This window comes from Tursiops truncatus, chromosome 7 (genome assembly GCF_011762595.2).
Source record: "Tursiops truncatus isolate mTurTru1 chromosome 7, mTurTru1.mat.Y, whole genome shotgun sequence".
Taxonomy (NCBI): Eukaryota; Metazoa; Chordata; class Mammalia; order Artiodactyla; family Delphinidae; genus Tursiops; species Tursiops truncatus.
The window spans coordinates 44205549-44222425 of NC_047040.1; the positions used below are offsets into that span (position 1 = coordinate 44205549).

Sequence of the window (16877 nt, forward strand, 5' to 3'; positions counted from 1 at the left end):
TTTATAATTGCATCAAAAAGAATAACATACCTAGGAATAAATTTAACCAAGGAGGTGAAAGACCAATATATTAAAAACTACAGGACATTAATGAAAGAAATTGAAGAAGACACAAATAAATGGAAACATATTCCATGCTCATTTGAAAGAATTAATACTGTTAAAATGTCCATACTACACAAAGCAATATAAAAAATTCAATGCAATCCATACCAAAATTCCAATGGTATTTTTCACAAAAATAGAACAAACAATTCTAAAATTTATATGGAACTACAAAAGACCCTGAATATCCAAAGCAATCTTGAGAAAGAAGAACAAAGCTGGAGGCATCATGCTTCCTGATTTCAAACTATATTACAAAGATTAGTAATTAAAACAGTATGGTATTGGCATAAAAACAGACACATAGATCAATGAAACAGAATAGCCCAGAAATAAACCTACACATATACGGCCAATTAACTTATGATGAAGGACCCAAAAATATAACAATGGGGAAAGAACCATCTCTTGAAAAAATGGTGTTGGAAAAATTGGACAGTCATATGCAAAAGAATGATACTGAATCACTAACTTGCACCATACACAAAAATTAACTCAAAATGGATTAAAGACTTGGACATAAGACCTGAAACCATAAAACTCCTAGAAGAAAACACAGGCAATAAGCTCCTTGACATAGGTCTTGGCAATACTTTTTGAATCTGATACCAAATGTAAAAAGTAACAATAGCAAATATAAACAAGTGGGACCACATCAAACTAAACAAGTGGAACCATATCAAAGCTTCTGAACAGCAAAGAAAACTATCAACAAAATTAAAAGGCACCCTATTCAGTGTGAGAAAATAATTGCAAATCATATATCTGATAAGAGGCTAATACCCAAAATATACAAAAAACACATACAACTCAATATCAAAAAAAAAAAAAAAAAAAAAAAATCTGATAAAAAATCTGTAGAAATCTAGAAAAATGGTACAGATGAACCTATCTGCAAAGCAGAAATAGAGACACAGACGTAGAGAACAGACATATAGACACCAAGGCAGGGAAAGGGAGGGTGGGATGAACTGGGAGATTGGGATTGACATATATACACTGCTATGTATAAAACAGATGACTAATGAGAACCTGCTATATAGCACAGGGAATTCTACTCAGTGCTTTGTGGTGACCTAAATGGGAAGGAAATCCAAAAAAGAGGGGATATATGTATACATATAGCTGATTCACTTCGCTGTACAGCAGAAACTAGCATAACACTGTGAAACAACTATACCCCAATTCAAGAAAAATTAAAAATAAAAAATGGGCAGAAGATCTGAATGGACGTTTTTCCAAAGAAGACATAGAGATGGCCAACAGGTACATGAAAAGATGATCTATGTCATTAACCATCAGGTAAATGCAAGTCAAAACCACAATGAGATGTCACCTCACACTTGTTAAAATGGCTATTACCAAAAAGACAAAAAGAAATAGCAAGTGTTGGCAAGAATGTGGAGAAAAGGGAATCCTTGTGCATTGTTGGTGAGAATGTTAACTGATACAGCTGCTGTGGAAAACCATAAGAAGGTTTCTCAAAAAATTAAAACTAGAATTACCATGTGATCTAGCAATTCTACTTCTGGGTATTTACATGAAGAAAATGAAAACACTAATTCGAAAAGATACATGTACTCCTATGTTCATTGCAGCATTATTTACAATAGCCAAGATATGGAAACAATCTAAGTGTCCATCAATGGATGAATGGATAAAGAAGATGTGGTATATATAAATACAATGGAGTATTATTCAGCCATAAAGAAGAATGAAATCTTGCTATTTGAGACAACCATGGATGGACATGGAGAACATTATGTTAAGTGAAATAAATCAGACAGAGAAAGACAAATAACGTAGATGTTTCTTACATGTGTAATCTTAAAACAAAAAACGAAGCCCATGGACACAGAGAACCAATGGTTGTTGCAAGAGGCAAGGGGCTGGGGATTGAAGATATGTATGAACTTTTTCTTTAGTTTAAATAAATTAAATTTAAAAAATTTTAAAGTATACTTAACATAACATAACCTGTGATGAAAGAATATAAAAATATTTCATGTAACATAGGAAATGTGAAAAAAAAAACCATGCAAACAAGAAAACTTCCCCACTCCCACATCCCAGCTCAAATGCAATTTTCTTCATGAAGCTGATCACCCTTGCTGTTGTGATTTTTCTTTATTCTGAACCACCCCTGCATTTTCATTCCTTTCATTTAGCATTGATTCTAACAGAGTTATGTGTGGACTATTCTTTTAACTGACTACATGTTCCTGAGGAGGAGATTATGTTTTTATTTAATTTTGAATCCCTGTGTATTGAGTTTCCCAGGGTGTTTTTGATAGATGTCTGGTAAAAGCTGAGTGAATGAATATGTTTTTACATGTCACTAAAATCATTTTTTTTTTTTTTTTTTGCGGTACGCGGGCCTCTCACTGTTGTGGCCTCTCCCGTTGCAGAGCACAGGCTCCGGACGCGCAGGCTCAGCGGCCATGGCTCACGGGCCCAGCCGCTCCGCGGCATGTGGGATTTTCCCGGACCAGGGCACGAACCCGTGTCCCCTGCATCGGCAGGCAGGCTCTCAACCACTGCACCACCAGGGAAGCCCTAAAATCATTTTTTATGAAAGAAATAAAGCTCCCTTAAGAAGCTATTGTGGGGAACAATATCTAGACAAATCATGGCATGAATCTAAGATACAAGAAAAGTTAATATTCAGTAAAGAACATTAATCTATTTCTCACTCATAGTTTGATCCCATGGATAGGTGACAGTATCGACTGGTGAGAATGGAAAATTCTAGTGATTATGTGGAAGAGCTGAAAATCAGATCTATAAGTAAACAATCCTCTAAATCAATATTATCCCTAATCTCAAAGGCATGATCATAAAACATGACTCAAATATGTTATTTAATACTAGAACATTTTAATGAAAATAAGATGCTAGACATTACATGAGTAAGTTTATAATAAAAAACCTAGACTGCAATATTATTTATGTGAAAATTTCAGATGAATCTGCAACCTCTACACTGATCATTTTCTGCAAGATCAACATGACATTTCGGTAATAACACTCAAGCTGGCATAACGTAAATGTTCTGTTTATCTACCTCTGCATAACAAACCTCAAAACTTTGTGGTTTGACAATTTATCTTTCATGGTTCTGGGGGTTGATGAGCTCAGCTGGGCAGTTCTCACTTGGGGTACCTCAAATAATAAGATGGCAGCTGAGGCTAGAGCTGTCTAAAGGAGTCTCCACTCAACATCTGGCACCTGAGCTAGGATGGCTGAACAACTAGAAACCCATTAGTCAGGCATTTCTTTCTCCACACAGCCTCTTCACCTGGCTACCTTGTACTTTTTTACATAATGGCAGACTCAGGGTAGGCTGACTTCTTATGAGGTGACTGACCTTCCCAGAGAAAGGTTCAAGAGAGCCAGGAGGAAAGTTGCAAGGCATCTATGACTTCGCCTTGGAAGGCATATAGCCTCACTTCTGTTATAATCTAATTAATGATCAAAGTAATCAAAAACTAGCCCAGATTCAGGGAATGGAGGAGTGGACTCCACCTCTTAATGAGGGGATGTCTTGTGTGTATAAGAAGGGAACAGTTGATGGTGGTCACTTTGAAACCAATATTTTGAGAATATAGTTGACCCTTGAACAACATAGGTTTGAATTGTGCAGGCCCACTTTTTTGGGACTTTTTTTCAATAAACACACCTTAGTATTAGCAGGTTCCACATATATGGAAACAGAGGGCCCACTATGGGACTTGAGCATCCATGGATTTTGGTATCCCCGCCGCACCACCCCCTGCCCCATGGATACCAAGGGACAACTGTATATAGAATGGGACAACTTTATAAAGAATGATGTTCCAAAAGACATCCTAAATCTGTCTTCCCAACAAGAATGGAGAGCCATTAACACACTCAATTCTGATTATTTGACTTGCAGCATGTTTGGATTAAAAACATACCTGTATTCTATTGCAAGAATCTAGCATTTGGCCAAAAATTATGTGCACTCTTCTTAACCCAAGTATGGTTCCTGAACCAGCAGCACCTGGGAACTTGTCAGAAATGCAGACTATTAGACCCTACCCCAGACCTACTCAATCAGACATGTATTTTAATAAGATGCCTAGGAGATTCATATGCACATTAAAATTTGAGAAGTGCTGACTTAGGCCATACTCATATATAGTCATCCCTCGGTATCCATGGGGGATTATTTCCAGGACTCCCCACAGATCCCAAAATCCAAGAAGATGCTCAAGTCCCTTACAAAAAATGGCATAGTATTTGCATATAAACTATACAGATCTTCCTGTATATTTTAGATCAACTCTAAATTACTTATAATATCTAATACCATGTAAATACTTTGTAATAGTTGGAAGTACAATGTGAATGCTATGTAAATCGTTGCTGGTGTATGGCAAATTCAAATTTTGCTTTTTGGAACTTTCTGGAATTTTTTTTCCCGAATATTTTTGATCCATGCTTGATTGAGTCTGCAGATGTGGAACCTGTGGATACTGAGGGATGACTGTACTAGTATACACAGAGTAGCCTCAAACTTGTCATCTGAAGAAACCTAGGAAACATGAGGTACTCTTCTTCACCTTTGGGGACAGAGAAGGATTGTATATTTCATTTGGGTTTTAAATGGAAAAAATAGCTAAAACTTGATTGCTCCTATAAAATCTTTGACAAGTTAGAAACCACATGTGTGAAGGTTTGTGTTTTAATCTTGCTTTTATCTGGGACATCAAGGATCTCACTATGTATGGGGGAAAATTTTTGATTTATGAGTTTTTTATATGACTAGGGAAGCTAAGAAGAAAAGACCAAAAAAAGTGCAAAGGACTCTGAAATAGATAATAAGTACATTATACACATGTAGTTATTTACACATAAAGACACATGGAAAAAATTTTCACTATTATTATTAGCGAAATACTTAAAATATTTTTTTAGGCAGGATAGCATCATAGTTTTGTCATAGATAAAACGAAAGCAAATTTAGAAACAAAAATGTTCTTTTTAAAGAAATAAAGTTAACTTCTGAAAACATACCATTTTCTTCCAAAAATACGTTCAATCCATTCACAGTTTCTTGCCTGTTCTTCTTAATTCATCATTCATTTCTATGATCTAAATTACAAAACATAATTAAAATGCCTATGAGAAAGTTCTTAAAAATCAAATAAGTTCAACATTAAAGATAATTTAAAATTTTCCAGCCATTACTTTATCTTGTTAAGTATCTGTCATGTTATCTAGAAAATTACATATGAATATTTAAGTCCTTTATAGATAAAACTATTTCATTTAAGGTATAACTAGAAACTTTAGGTTGGTTTCCAAATGGCACTTATACAAGCCTAGATTAAAATTTAAGCACCGGATTTAACAATTTTTTTAAAAGATACTGAATTTGAGTAAGGAACACAAAAGGATTAGCCGAAATTATACTGACTTCTTATGTAGACAAGAAAGGCAAATGACTCTACATTCTTCCAGTAATCTATTATCACCACAAATTAGCCAAATGGAGAGAGACCTCATTTTCTACTTTAATTCTATTATGGCATTATCCTAGAGAATCTAAACTGAAGACCACCACAAGGCTATGAGGGCCTCAATAACTATCAAATAGACTTTCTCTATTTGTCACCACAGAGTCAATTATCTCTTTTTGTTTGGATCACTCACATTGTCTGAATTCTCAAGTAGCCTGCTTTCTTTATCTGCTTTTAACTTGGCTAAAGTATTCTCTAAACCTTAATGTGTACTTCCCTGCTGAAAAACTTTATTGGCTTCCCACAGTCCTTGGGATAAAATCTACAAAATACTTAGAGGCCTATGAGACCCTTTATGATCAAGGTACTGCCTATCATTCTACTCCAATCTCCATTTACTTCTCAAGATACAGCAATGTAGAATTCCTTGCACTCACCAAGGCACTGGCACATGCTATTCCTCCTGCCTGAAATACCTTTCTTTTCTTTCTCCTCCTGGATGATCCTTAACCTTAAGATTCAACTTGCTAGCTTCTTCCATAGGTTTCTCAAAGGCAGTGGGTGGCCCTCTACACTTCTGTACTACATACTATTGATACATAGTCTCATAACACTTATATTACATTGCAATAATTTTTCTCAACTGGAGGGCAAGGAATGTCTTTTCTCTGTATTGTGTTCAGCGCTGAGTGTGGCACTCAATAAATGTCACTGAATAAACAAAGAAATGAATATACAACTAAAATAGAGATGAGGGAGTTATAGTGATTCTGAGTCCCATTTGAGTAGGGTGGAAGAAATCTACTCCCCACCCCCCACTGATTAGTTTAAAAGATTTTATGGGGAAAAATGGACCTCTTCAGAAGTAGTTAAGTACGGTCAATAGTAATACAGTGATAATTAACTGAAAATAGGTCATTCCAGGTCCTGCTAATGAATATTCATGACACAACAGGAAAAAACAAAATTACAGAATGTTAGAAATAACTGTGCACTTCAGGGTCAGGTTCAGCATCTTCATTGCAGAGATGAAAAAATATGGGCTAAATGAAATGGACTTGAGATTGTTAGGGGAAATTTGATATAGGATAGGGCAGTGGTTCTACTGTGGCTCAAAGTTGAAAACTACTGAAACAGGAGTTTAAAAACTAGAAAAAGTTTTACATTAATTTGCAGTCGCTTAAGGAGGAATTAAAAAGTGTGATTAAAAAAATAAGCAAGTAGGGCTTCCCTGGTGGTGCAGTGGTTAAGAATCTGCCTGCCAATCTAGGGGACACAGGTTCGAGCCCTGGTCCAGGAAGATCCCACATGCCGCAGAGCAACTAAGCCCGTGTGCCACAACTACTGAGCCTGTGCTCTAGAGCCTGTGAGCCACAACAACTGAGCCCACGTGCCACAACTGCTGAAGCCTGCGCACCTAGAGCCCGTGCTCCACAACAAGAGAAGCCACCACAATGAGAAGCCTGCACACCACAATAAAGAGTCGCTGAAACTAGAGAAAGTCCATGTGAAGCAATGAAGACCCAACACAGCCAAAATTAAATAAATAAAATATAAATAAATAAAAACAAAAACGAGCAAAATACCTGAATAGACATTAAAAAAAAAAAAAAGCCAGCAGAGAAAACAATCTCAAGGCAGAAGTGGAGAGTGCTCAGTACTGTGTTGTTAGGATTACTGAAAACAATGAAGGTTTTGAAGATTAAAAATGTTTAGAGCTTCCCTGGTGGCGCAGTGGTTGAGAGTCCGCCTGCCGATGCAGGGGACACGGGTTCGTGCCCCGGTCCGGGAAGATCCCACATGCTGCGGAGCAGCTGGGCCCATGAGCCATGGCCGCTGAGCCTGCGCGTCTGGAGCCTGTGCTCCGCAACGGGAGAGGCCACAGCGGTGAAAGGCCCGCATATCACACACACACACACAAAAAATGTTTAAAGCTTGGGTGAGATCAACCAAAAGATCTAGAATAAATTAATAGGTCACTTAATTATTCATGTTTATGAAAAGAAGTAACTGACAATCTTGAGTCACTTTTTATTTGGTTCTGCAATAAAATGTATGATTTTTCTTTCAGTACTTACCCTTCTTTGTTTTGTTTATGGTAATATCAACATTTGAAGTGGAACTGGTAAAGTACTAGATCAGCTGTGGGTACTCAGGCAACTCACAGTTAAGTATTCTGGGTTCTATTTTCTCATCTGTAAAATTGTTTGGATTATATCACCTCAAAGATTCTTTTTAGCAATTATGAATCCAAGAACACTGGTTTGCCAAAATTAATATAGAATTGATTTCAAGAACAAGTCTAGTTCACTTAAATACCTTAATATCATTATTGGTATTTTTAATTTGCTTGGCAACGTCGGTTTTTAAGTTAGTGAGTCACCTTGGGTCTCCAATAAATAGATCATATTTACATTCTTAGTTAAGAAACATAGGCTGCAGTGGAATGGCCTATAATTCCTGCAGTCTGAAGCCACAAAATGTGGATAAGATCATCCAGAATCAAACAGCCAATGAAAATAACATCAAAAATCTATCCACCTGAATTCAGGTCTAACACTTTTCAGTACGTTAAATATTTGAAACCTCGTAGGCACTGCGAGACCACACATGGCGGGACCACACAAGGTGAAAGGTCCATCCAAAGGGGCCTTCAGGCCTCACCACCGCATGGGTTCGGCGTCACCCCTGTCCTATGGCCGAGGGTGGAATGCTAAGCAAAGCCCTTGGGTCTCAAGAACACTTTGGGAGGATCAAACCTTAAGAATCCTCCCTCTTCCCGGCCAAGCCGTAACCTAGCGAGAAAAATGGGCAATTTGGGAGGCTTTCCTTTCCCTCCAGATCTCCTCGCATCGCCCTTAATCCCCACCATCAGCTTCCCAAACTGCAGCGGCCGTTACCTCCATCCTAGGAGCCAGGGCTTCGCAGACACTTCCGCCTCCTCCAGCCATTTTGTCCCGTGGTCGGCGACGGCAGCACCTACTGCTGCCAATGCTGCTACTGCGGCTGCCGCCGCCGCTGCTGTCCTCAGGGCCTATGGGGGATGGAGAGGGTGGTGCGTGGGGGCGGGACTTCCGCGCCCTCTTCGGGAGCCAGGAGGCGGGGCCTCAGCAGAACTGGCCCCGATCCTGCCCACCAGACTCAGTAAATTGCAGCTCAAAGTTGATCTAGCATTGCTTAGAGTGGCATCAGGGGCTGCTTTATAATTTCTTCTTTTCCCAAATACTTCCGTAGACTCTAACGAATAGGGCCTGCTTCTCACGGCAAGCAATGAACGTGGTAAGGAACACGAGCTCTGGGATTGGAGACTCAGTAGTACCTACAATCCTAAATCTGATGTGAACATTAATGAGATCATACAAGGTAAGTACACAGTGGATCTAGTGAACGAGTGATAAATACCTGCTGTCATAATTACTACCTTGACCTGATAGAATCCAGGACTGGAAAGAAAACGCAAAATGAGTTTATTCATCTAAGAAGCCATTGTAGGACCTCTTAATAGATTACGTCAGCTGGAAAATGACTCCAAAATTTTGCTTAGGATTGGTACAAAGGATGATGCAAATTTTGTCTTTCTCAGTATCTCTCTGAACTTCTCTTTCCTCAATTTACCCAGTAAATTAAAAAGGATTACTCCCAGAAAGGTCTTCCAGAGAGGGGCCCCAAGTTATTAAAGGGAATAATGGGAAAAAAACCTCTAGTATTTGGGTTGTTGGAAACAGGACAATGTTAGGAAAAAAGTCCTGGCTACAGGTATAAATTATCACTATTTGTACCTCTTAACACAACTGTCTTAAGAATTTTAAAATTCTCCTTGAAAACTACAGGTGGTGTGAACGTGGGGACACTGTATCCTGTATATTATTTTATATAACAAATATATTCACTAAAAATCATGTTTCAACTTTTTGTAAATTAAGTACTTTGGTGCACTTGTGGGATCTGTTTTTTTATTAAATTTTTTTATAATTTTTTAACATCTTGGGATCTGGTTTTTGAAAGGACACATGCACAATGAACACTCAATCTAAATTTTGTTAAAAATCTGTATCTTCCTATGTTCTGACAAATTTTAATCCCAGAGCCCAATAATTTCCATATAAGAGACAGCAACTTCTCAACTGTTACTCCCAAATAGAGGTAAATAGCAGGGTTTTTGAAGCTATGTTTTATCTTCTTTCTCTGAATTTCATTTTCTTACTTTTTCCCCACTCCCTCTCAATCCTACTTTACACAAGATTGATAACTTCTGCCATATATACCAGCTGAGTCTGTGATTCTCCCTGCACAGGACTGACCCATTATATTAGGTCAGGCTGCCATAACAAAATACTATAGACTCGTGGCTTAAAAGCACAACAGACATTTTTTCATAGTTCCAGAGGCTAGAAGTCCAAGGTCAAGGGGCTGACATGGTTGGTTTCTGGTGAGAGCTCTATTCCTGGATTACAGAGGGCCACTTTTTCTCTCTGTCCTCACATGGCAGCTGGGGTGGAGTGGTGGTGGTGGTGGGGATGGGGGGTGGGAGGAGAAGAGAGAATGGGCAAACTCTCTGTTATTTCTTCTTATAAGGGCACTAATCCCACCATGAGGGCACCACCTTATGACTTCATCTAAACCAAATTACCTCTCCAAAAGGCCCATCTCCAAATACCATCACACTGGGGGCTAGCACTTCAATGTACAAGTCTGGAGGATACAATTAGATCCATAGAACCTAGCAAATCAACCACCCAAGAATAGTAAGTATTTTTCTATTTGGAGTTTACAACCAATAATTATTATGAAGGCTGGTTCTTGAGAATAAAATGAATAGTCTATATTAGTTTATTTAAGATTTTTACAGTTTTGGAAAATTTTTTCAGTATACAAATAGGCCAGTGAATCCTTACTTATAAAACAACCATCTGACACATGATAGTACAAAGACAGTTTGAAACCCAACTCATATTATTTTATGACCATATCGATTTCAATAGTAACAAATTTTCTTAAACATATTTAATCATGTAGCTTCTGGGAGATGGGTTAAATGATGAAAAAATGGGCGACCATGAACACAGCCTTTAATTTCATTTCCAAATTGTTGCTTCATTCTGCAGATAATATCCTGGATGTCCTCTTTTGATAAGTACATGGGTAACTGTCTAGACAGACGCACTGCTTCTCCCTGTGGAGAGAAAGCCATACATTTTACTGTGATATACCCTGAAGCAGAAAACAGGTTTTTACTGGCAAGGAGGAAGACAGAAAATTGATTATATTCTTTTATTATTTACTCACTCAACAAATATTTATTAAACACCAATTATGTGCTAGTCACTGCTGTAGGTTCTAGGAATACAGCAGAGAACAAGACAAACAAGATCCTTACTCTTCTAAAACTGACATTCTAGTGCAGAGAAGCAGAAAGATAAAAATACAAAGACAATTTCAGCGACTAATAGTGCACGAAATTAAACTGGGCAACGTGATAGAGAGTGATTGTGTGATTAGGAAAAGCTTCCTCCAGGTGACAATTAAGCTTCAATTTAAGGAACTATGATGCAAAGATGATGGGGAAAGAAAAGCATTTCAGACAGAGGGAACAGAAAGAACTGAATGGTCAGTGTGGGAGCAGCAAAGTTACTAAAGTGAAGAGATGAACAAGAAAAGGAGTTAGGCAGGGGCCCAATCACACTTTGGGACAGGGTAAGCAATTTGGGTATTAATCTGAATGCACAGGGAAGTAACCAGAGGGTTTTTAAGCAAAAGCCTGACATTCGTTTCACATTTTAAAACAATCAGTCTGGCTACTTTGTGCAGTATGGCTTGAGGCAGGTCAAGAAGAGAAGCAGGAGTCTTGCAGGCAATCACTGCAGTCCTGGTGAGAGCTGTTTTTAAAAATTAATTAATTATATATATATTTTATTGAGTGTAACATACAATATTATGTAAGTTACAGGTGTACAATATAGTATTCATAATTTTTAAAGGTTATGCTTCATTTACAGTTACTATAAAACCTGGCTATATTCCCTGTGTTGTACAGTATATCCTCGTAGCTTATTTTATAAGCTAATCATTAATCCCCTACTCCTATATTGCCTCTATATTACCTCTCCCCACTGGTAACCACTCAATTGTTCTTTATATCTATGAGACTGTTTCTTTTTTGTTATTATATTCACTGGTTTGTTGTATTTTTTAGATTCCACTTATAAGTAATATCATACAGTATTTGTCTCTCTCTGTCTGACTTATTTCACTTAGCATAATACCCTCCAAGCCCACCCATGTTGTTGCAAATTTTCCTTCTTTTTTATGGCTGAGTAGTATTCCATTGAATATATACCATATGATAACCTCAACAGATGCAGAAAAAACTCTTGACAAAATTCAACATCCATTTATGATAAAAACTCTCTAGAAAGTAGGCACAGAGGGAACATATATCAACGTAATAAAGCCCATTTATGACAAACCCACAGCCAACATCATACTCAATGGTGAAAAGCTGAAAGCATTTCCTCTACCATCAGGAACAAGACAAGGTTGCCCACTCTCACCATTTTTATTCAACACAGTATTGAAAGTTGTAGCCACAGCAATCAGATAAGAAAAATAATAAAAGGAATCCAAATTGGAAAGGAAGAAGTAAAACTTTCACTGTTTGCAGATGACATGATGCTATGCATAGAAAATTCTAAAGATGCCACCAGAAAACTACTAGAGCTCATCATGAATTCAGCAAATTTGCAGAATACAAAATTAATATACAGAAATCTGTTGCATTTCTATACACTATCAGAAAGAGAAATTAAGGACATAACCCCATTTACCATTGCATCAAAAAGAGTAAAATACCTAGGAGTACACCTACCTAGGAGTACACCTACCTGTACTTGGAAAACTATGACACTAATCTAAGAAACTGAAGATGACACAAACAGATAGAAAGATATACCATGTTCTTGGATTGAAAGAATAGTTAAAATGAACATACTACTCAAGGCAATCTATGGATTCAATGCAATCTCTGGTGAGTTTTTGACTAGGGAGATAGTAGTGGAGATGGAGGGAGTTATAAAAGACTCCTGACATGAGTTGGAGGTAAAGTCAAGACTTGCTGATGGACTGGTTATGAAGGATGCAGAATCAAGGATAATTTTTGGTATGGTAGTGCTATTTTCTGAGTTAGGGAAGACTGACAGTTTGGGGGTAAAATAGCATTAGTGAAGTTGGCTTGTTTTAAGATTTATTTTTTTCAAAAATTGTTTTACTTCAAAGATCCTGAATGCTAACATTATTCTAACCACATACTCTCTCCCATTATCTTTCAGATCATCCTACTTCCTTTATTCCAACTAAATCTATTCTTCTTCTTCACTTTGACCTTTAATCTCCTCAATCCTTCCTAATTCTCCTGGCCCACAAGCACCCTTCTGTCATCTTTCCATACTTCAGGTGTGAATAGTTAGTTAGTGAGGCATTAAAGATACTATCTCTAGCTTCGCTTCCTGCATTCCCTCTAGATTCCAACTAGAATCTAAGGGCAGGTTCTTACTAGAATCTAATTCATCTTTATATCCCTCTAGGATTAAACAGTTTCTTATATATAATATGTGTTCAAATTTCGTTACTCACCCTTTTTTTCTTACACCATATTCCTCTTGCTAATCCTTACCCTTGGATAAATTCTACCGAGCATTGTTGGAGAATCACAAAACTCGCTGGCTGGATCCAATACCAGTATTGGCTCTTATGAGCCTTTAATGTCATTTGAATATCCTATTCTTCTCTAATCAACCTTCTCTTGAAGTACCTGCAGCTCTTATTTTCACATCGTTTCCAATATACTCAAATCCTCAAGTGCCTCCTCAGCCTCTTCACTCTCAGCAGATAACCTCTCCTATTTCATTACTACATATATCATACATGACTTCTCTCAAGTTTACCTCAAAATATTCTTACTTTCACTTTAAAGCTCTCCCCTCGTCTGCTCTTTATTCAGAGAATGGTTTCACCTTTCTAAAGCTTATATTGTTAACTCATCTCCCTTCCTGCCTCTTCTGGAACATCTGCTCTTCAATCTTTTACTGTTAAGACTTTTTCAATGAATTCAATACAAATATGTTCTCTTTTTGTCCCTTCACCACCATGTAACTTGCTGCCTACACTTTTCACCACTGCTCCCACTCTTTCACTATCACTACTACTTTTCCGTTATGGCTCTCTTGTAGGATATAACTGCCATCTAGCAGCCACACCTGCTGTTCTTCTAGCAACTATACCCTATAGAGAATGTGATACTACTTATTTTTAAGTTTCTTTCCTCCCTTGACTTGTATATCCACTCCTCCCTTGATTTGTATATCCACTCCTCCCTTGATTCTTTTTTTACTCTTCTATTGTTATCTTCGATTCATCTTATTCAGCTTGACCGTCAATGGAAGCATAACTATGGTTCTGACAGAAGTTCTCTTTTTTCCTTAGACTATTCTCCCTAAGAATCACATCCACTATTGCCTTAACATAATGAGAGGTACAGTATTAGTAAAAGTATTTGTAACTAATCCCAACCATTTTTTCCTCTTATTTCTGAAATCTTACTTCTTCCCATGTTGTTCTTCGATACACAAAACACTACCCACAACTCCCTCAACCTTTATTTAGTTTATACCAACTCCTTCACAAGAAAAGTTCCAGGTCCCTAGAAACCATCAGTGTTGAATTGCCTCCACAATAGCTTGGCAAGTTCCATAGGACAAACCTCTTGAAGTATTCACAGAATGCTACTGACTATAATCTTCAGGAAGGGTAAAGAATGGACTTTCCTGTTGAGGAAATCTGACCCTCAGAATTCACGGCCCACCATGATCACAGTCTAAACAAAAATGACTCATTTTTTAAAAGGAAGAAAATAAACTTTATTATTAAGTTCAAAATAACACGAGTCAACCTTGAGGGACAGAACCTCAATACAGAGACAATCACTATTGTTTTACCACCAAATGCCCAACACTTGGACATTTAAAACTTTATAACCTGCCTCCATCCTCTATTACTTTTGAATTTATTTTTTAATCCACTTTTACTTCTCATTTGTGGTAGATACTGCTAGAAAATGAAAATTTCCATTTATTCAATAATCTACATTTTTCATTCCCCCTCCCCTCTTTTGCTCTTGAAGAGATCAGGGCTTAAAATCACATTACAGTTCTTTTTAGACAAGTGTTTGGTATCAAGGTGGAGCAATTTTGAATCCCTTCTAAACAAAACAAAACAAAACAAAAAACTTCACAAAGTGTCTCATGCATAAGGCTCTTCCTCAATATGTATTCAAGAAATAATGTTATAGTAAGGATCCATGATAGAGTTTACCACACCCAGTCCATGATGTGAAACTTTTAATGGAGTTTTTTTTTTTTAAATAGTATTTCCTCTTGCAAACAGATAATAAGCCTTATAGAAACTTTACTATTTTGAAACCATTTACTATTTTATTAAGGAAAAGTTAAGTATCTTAAAACCAGGACAATCTACATAAGCTAATAATGCATACCTCTAAATAACTTATCACTTTGCGAGGTCTACATTCATAAACTTCCTTTGCATTTTTGTTTAATATAGCGTTAAGAATTTCTTTTAAATCCATCACTCCATAGAATGGAAGACAATTAGCCATTCCTTCTATTTCCAAGTAGTTTTCAGCAATGGAAACTCCTAAAGGAAAAAAATAAATAAAACCACATATATAGTTAGTTTTGTTTAAACTATATTCCAGAAAATGTCTATTAAAAACAAAATCACTGTTAGAGTATTTAGTTAACCTTCATTAGAATTTAATAGAGTCAGGAAAAAGTTTTGTTCCTTAGTTGAAGAACAAATAATAATTTCGCATAGGATTTCACATTCACATTAAGTCGTAAGTGCTCGAAAAAACCACATGTGCTTTACATCATTTAATTTAATCTCAGTTACTGTTGTTCTGTTCCCTACATTTATTTAGAACATTTCTTACTTTGGAGAGAAAATGGAGCCCCATTATTATTTATTAAAATAAAACTGGTTTAAATGTTTTAACAACTGCTGCTGTTCAAATTCTATCCTACTGGTTTAATATCTAAAAACCTGAATTATTTCTATGATTAGTTTAACTTAACAGGTTATTATAAAAATACTCACATAGTAACTTATTTTCTTCCAGCTTTATTGAGATATATTTGACATATAACACCGTGTACGTTTAAGGTGTACAAAGTGTTGATAAACACACATATAAACTACAAAATGACTACCACTATAGTAACTTATTAATATATTAGCAATTGGAGGAAATGAAATACTAATGTTTATTTTACTAGAATAATGTTTAAATCTGACATATTATCTACTATTTAAACTAAATAATTTAGTGATTAAAATAAAACTAAAAAGTAGTAACATGAGTGGATATATAATGGGGTAAAATATCCATAACAGCATATATTCCCAAGCATCAAATTTGGCTTTAGAATGCATTTTATGATTTCAGAAAATAGCAGAAATTTGTTTTCTTTGGTTATATCTGTGTAACAGTGTTCTTAATATTGGAGACCACAAAATGTTACCTATAAGTACCTATAAGTAAAAAAAACAAACAAACAAAAGAGACAGTCCCATGTTGGTAAGTGGTAGCTATCAATGGAAAAATTTTAAAAGAGGAGTGATGTAGCTTGAAGAGTTTCAGGTCCTGAGATGTCAACGACCCTATTCCTAACCTGTTCCCAGTTACAGACTAGTTCCTTGACCTGAATGCAGATGAACTGGTGGTATACTAAACAGAGAAGGCATCCTAATGTTATTCCCTGGAGACAACTGGAGAATAATATAAGAAGATACATAATCAAGTGTTAAGGGGTAAAATACAGAGCTCAGTGAAGGAAGACAAAATGAGAGTTTGAGCAACCAGGGGAACTTAAATGGGACTTGAAACAGGGTTTAGATAGGCAAAGAGGAAGTAGCAGAATATTCCAGTTCACATCTTTTTATACAGAGAGTAAAATTTATCAGTCAAGAGACTTTTCACTATTGCTGCTTCTATACCATTTACAGTATGATTTGACTGAAAAGTCTAATACTGTCTACATGAATGCTGGAAAATTATACACATTTCACAGAATTATTTGTGGATATGGGTAAAAAGTATATGGCAACAAACAAGGAAACTGAGCAATATTTTAATCTCTGTGCTTGCAAAATTTAGATATGAAAAACTTAGAGACATTTGGAATCACGTTCAAGAAGTTTCCATAAAATTCT

At 36.6% G+C, this 16877-nt stretch overlaps 1 protein-coding gene across 7 annotated transcripts in view; it reads right to left on the reverse strand.

The window, feature by feature from the left end:
* Positions 1–10388: 10388 nt before the first annotated feature.
* PMS1 (PMS1 homolog 1, mismatch repair system component) overlaps positions 10389–16877 on the reverse strand; it is a 98551-nt gene continuing 92062 nt past the window's right edge. For 5 of the 7 annotated variants that reach the window (XM_073807496.1, XM_033859955.2, XM_019931520.3 and 2 more), the window contains 2 exons: positions 15139–15299; positions 10389–10764 (listed from right to left, as the gene is read on the reverse strand). In XM_073807496.1, coding sequence (XP_073663597.1) covers positions 10600–10764; positions 15139–15299 — 326 coding nt within the window. In that variant the 3' untranslated portion in view covers positions 10389–10599. Of the gene's footprint in view, positions 10765–15138; positions 15300–16877 lie in introns of those variants that run through there. The other 2 variants (XM_019931523.3, XR_002175632.3) reach the window with 2 other exon arrangements.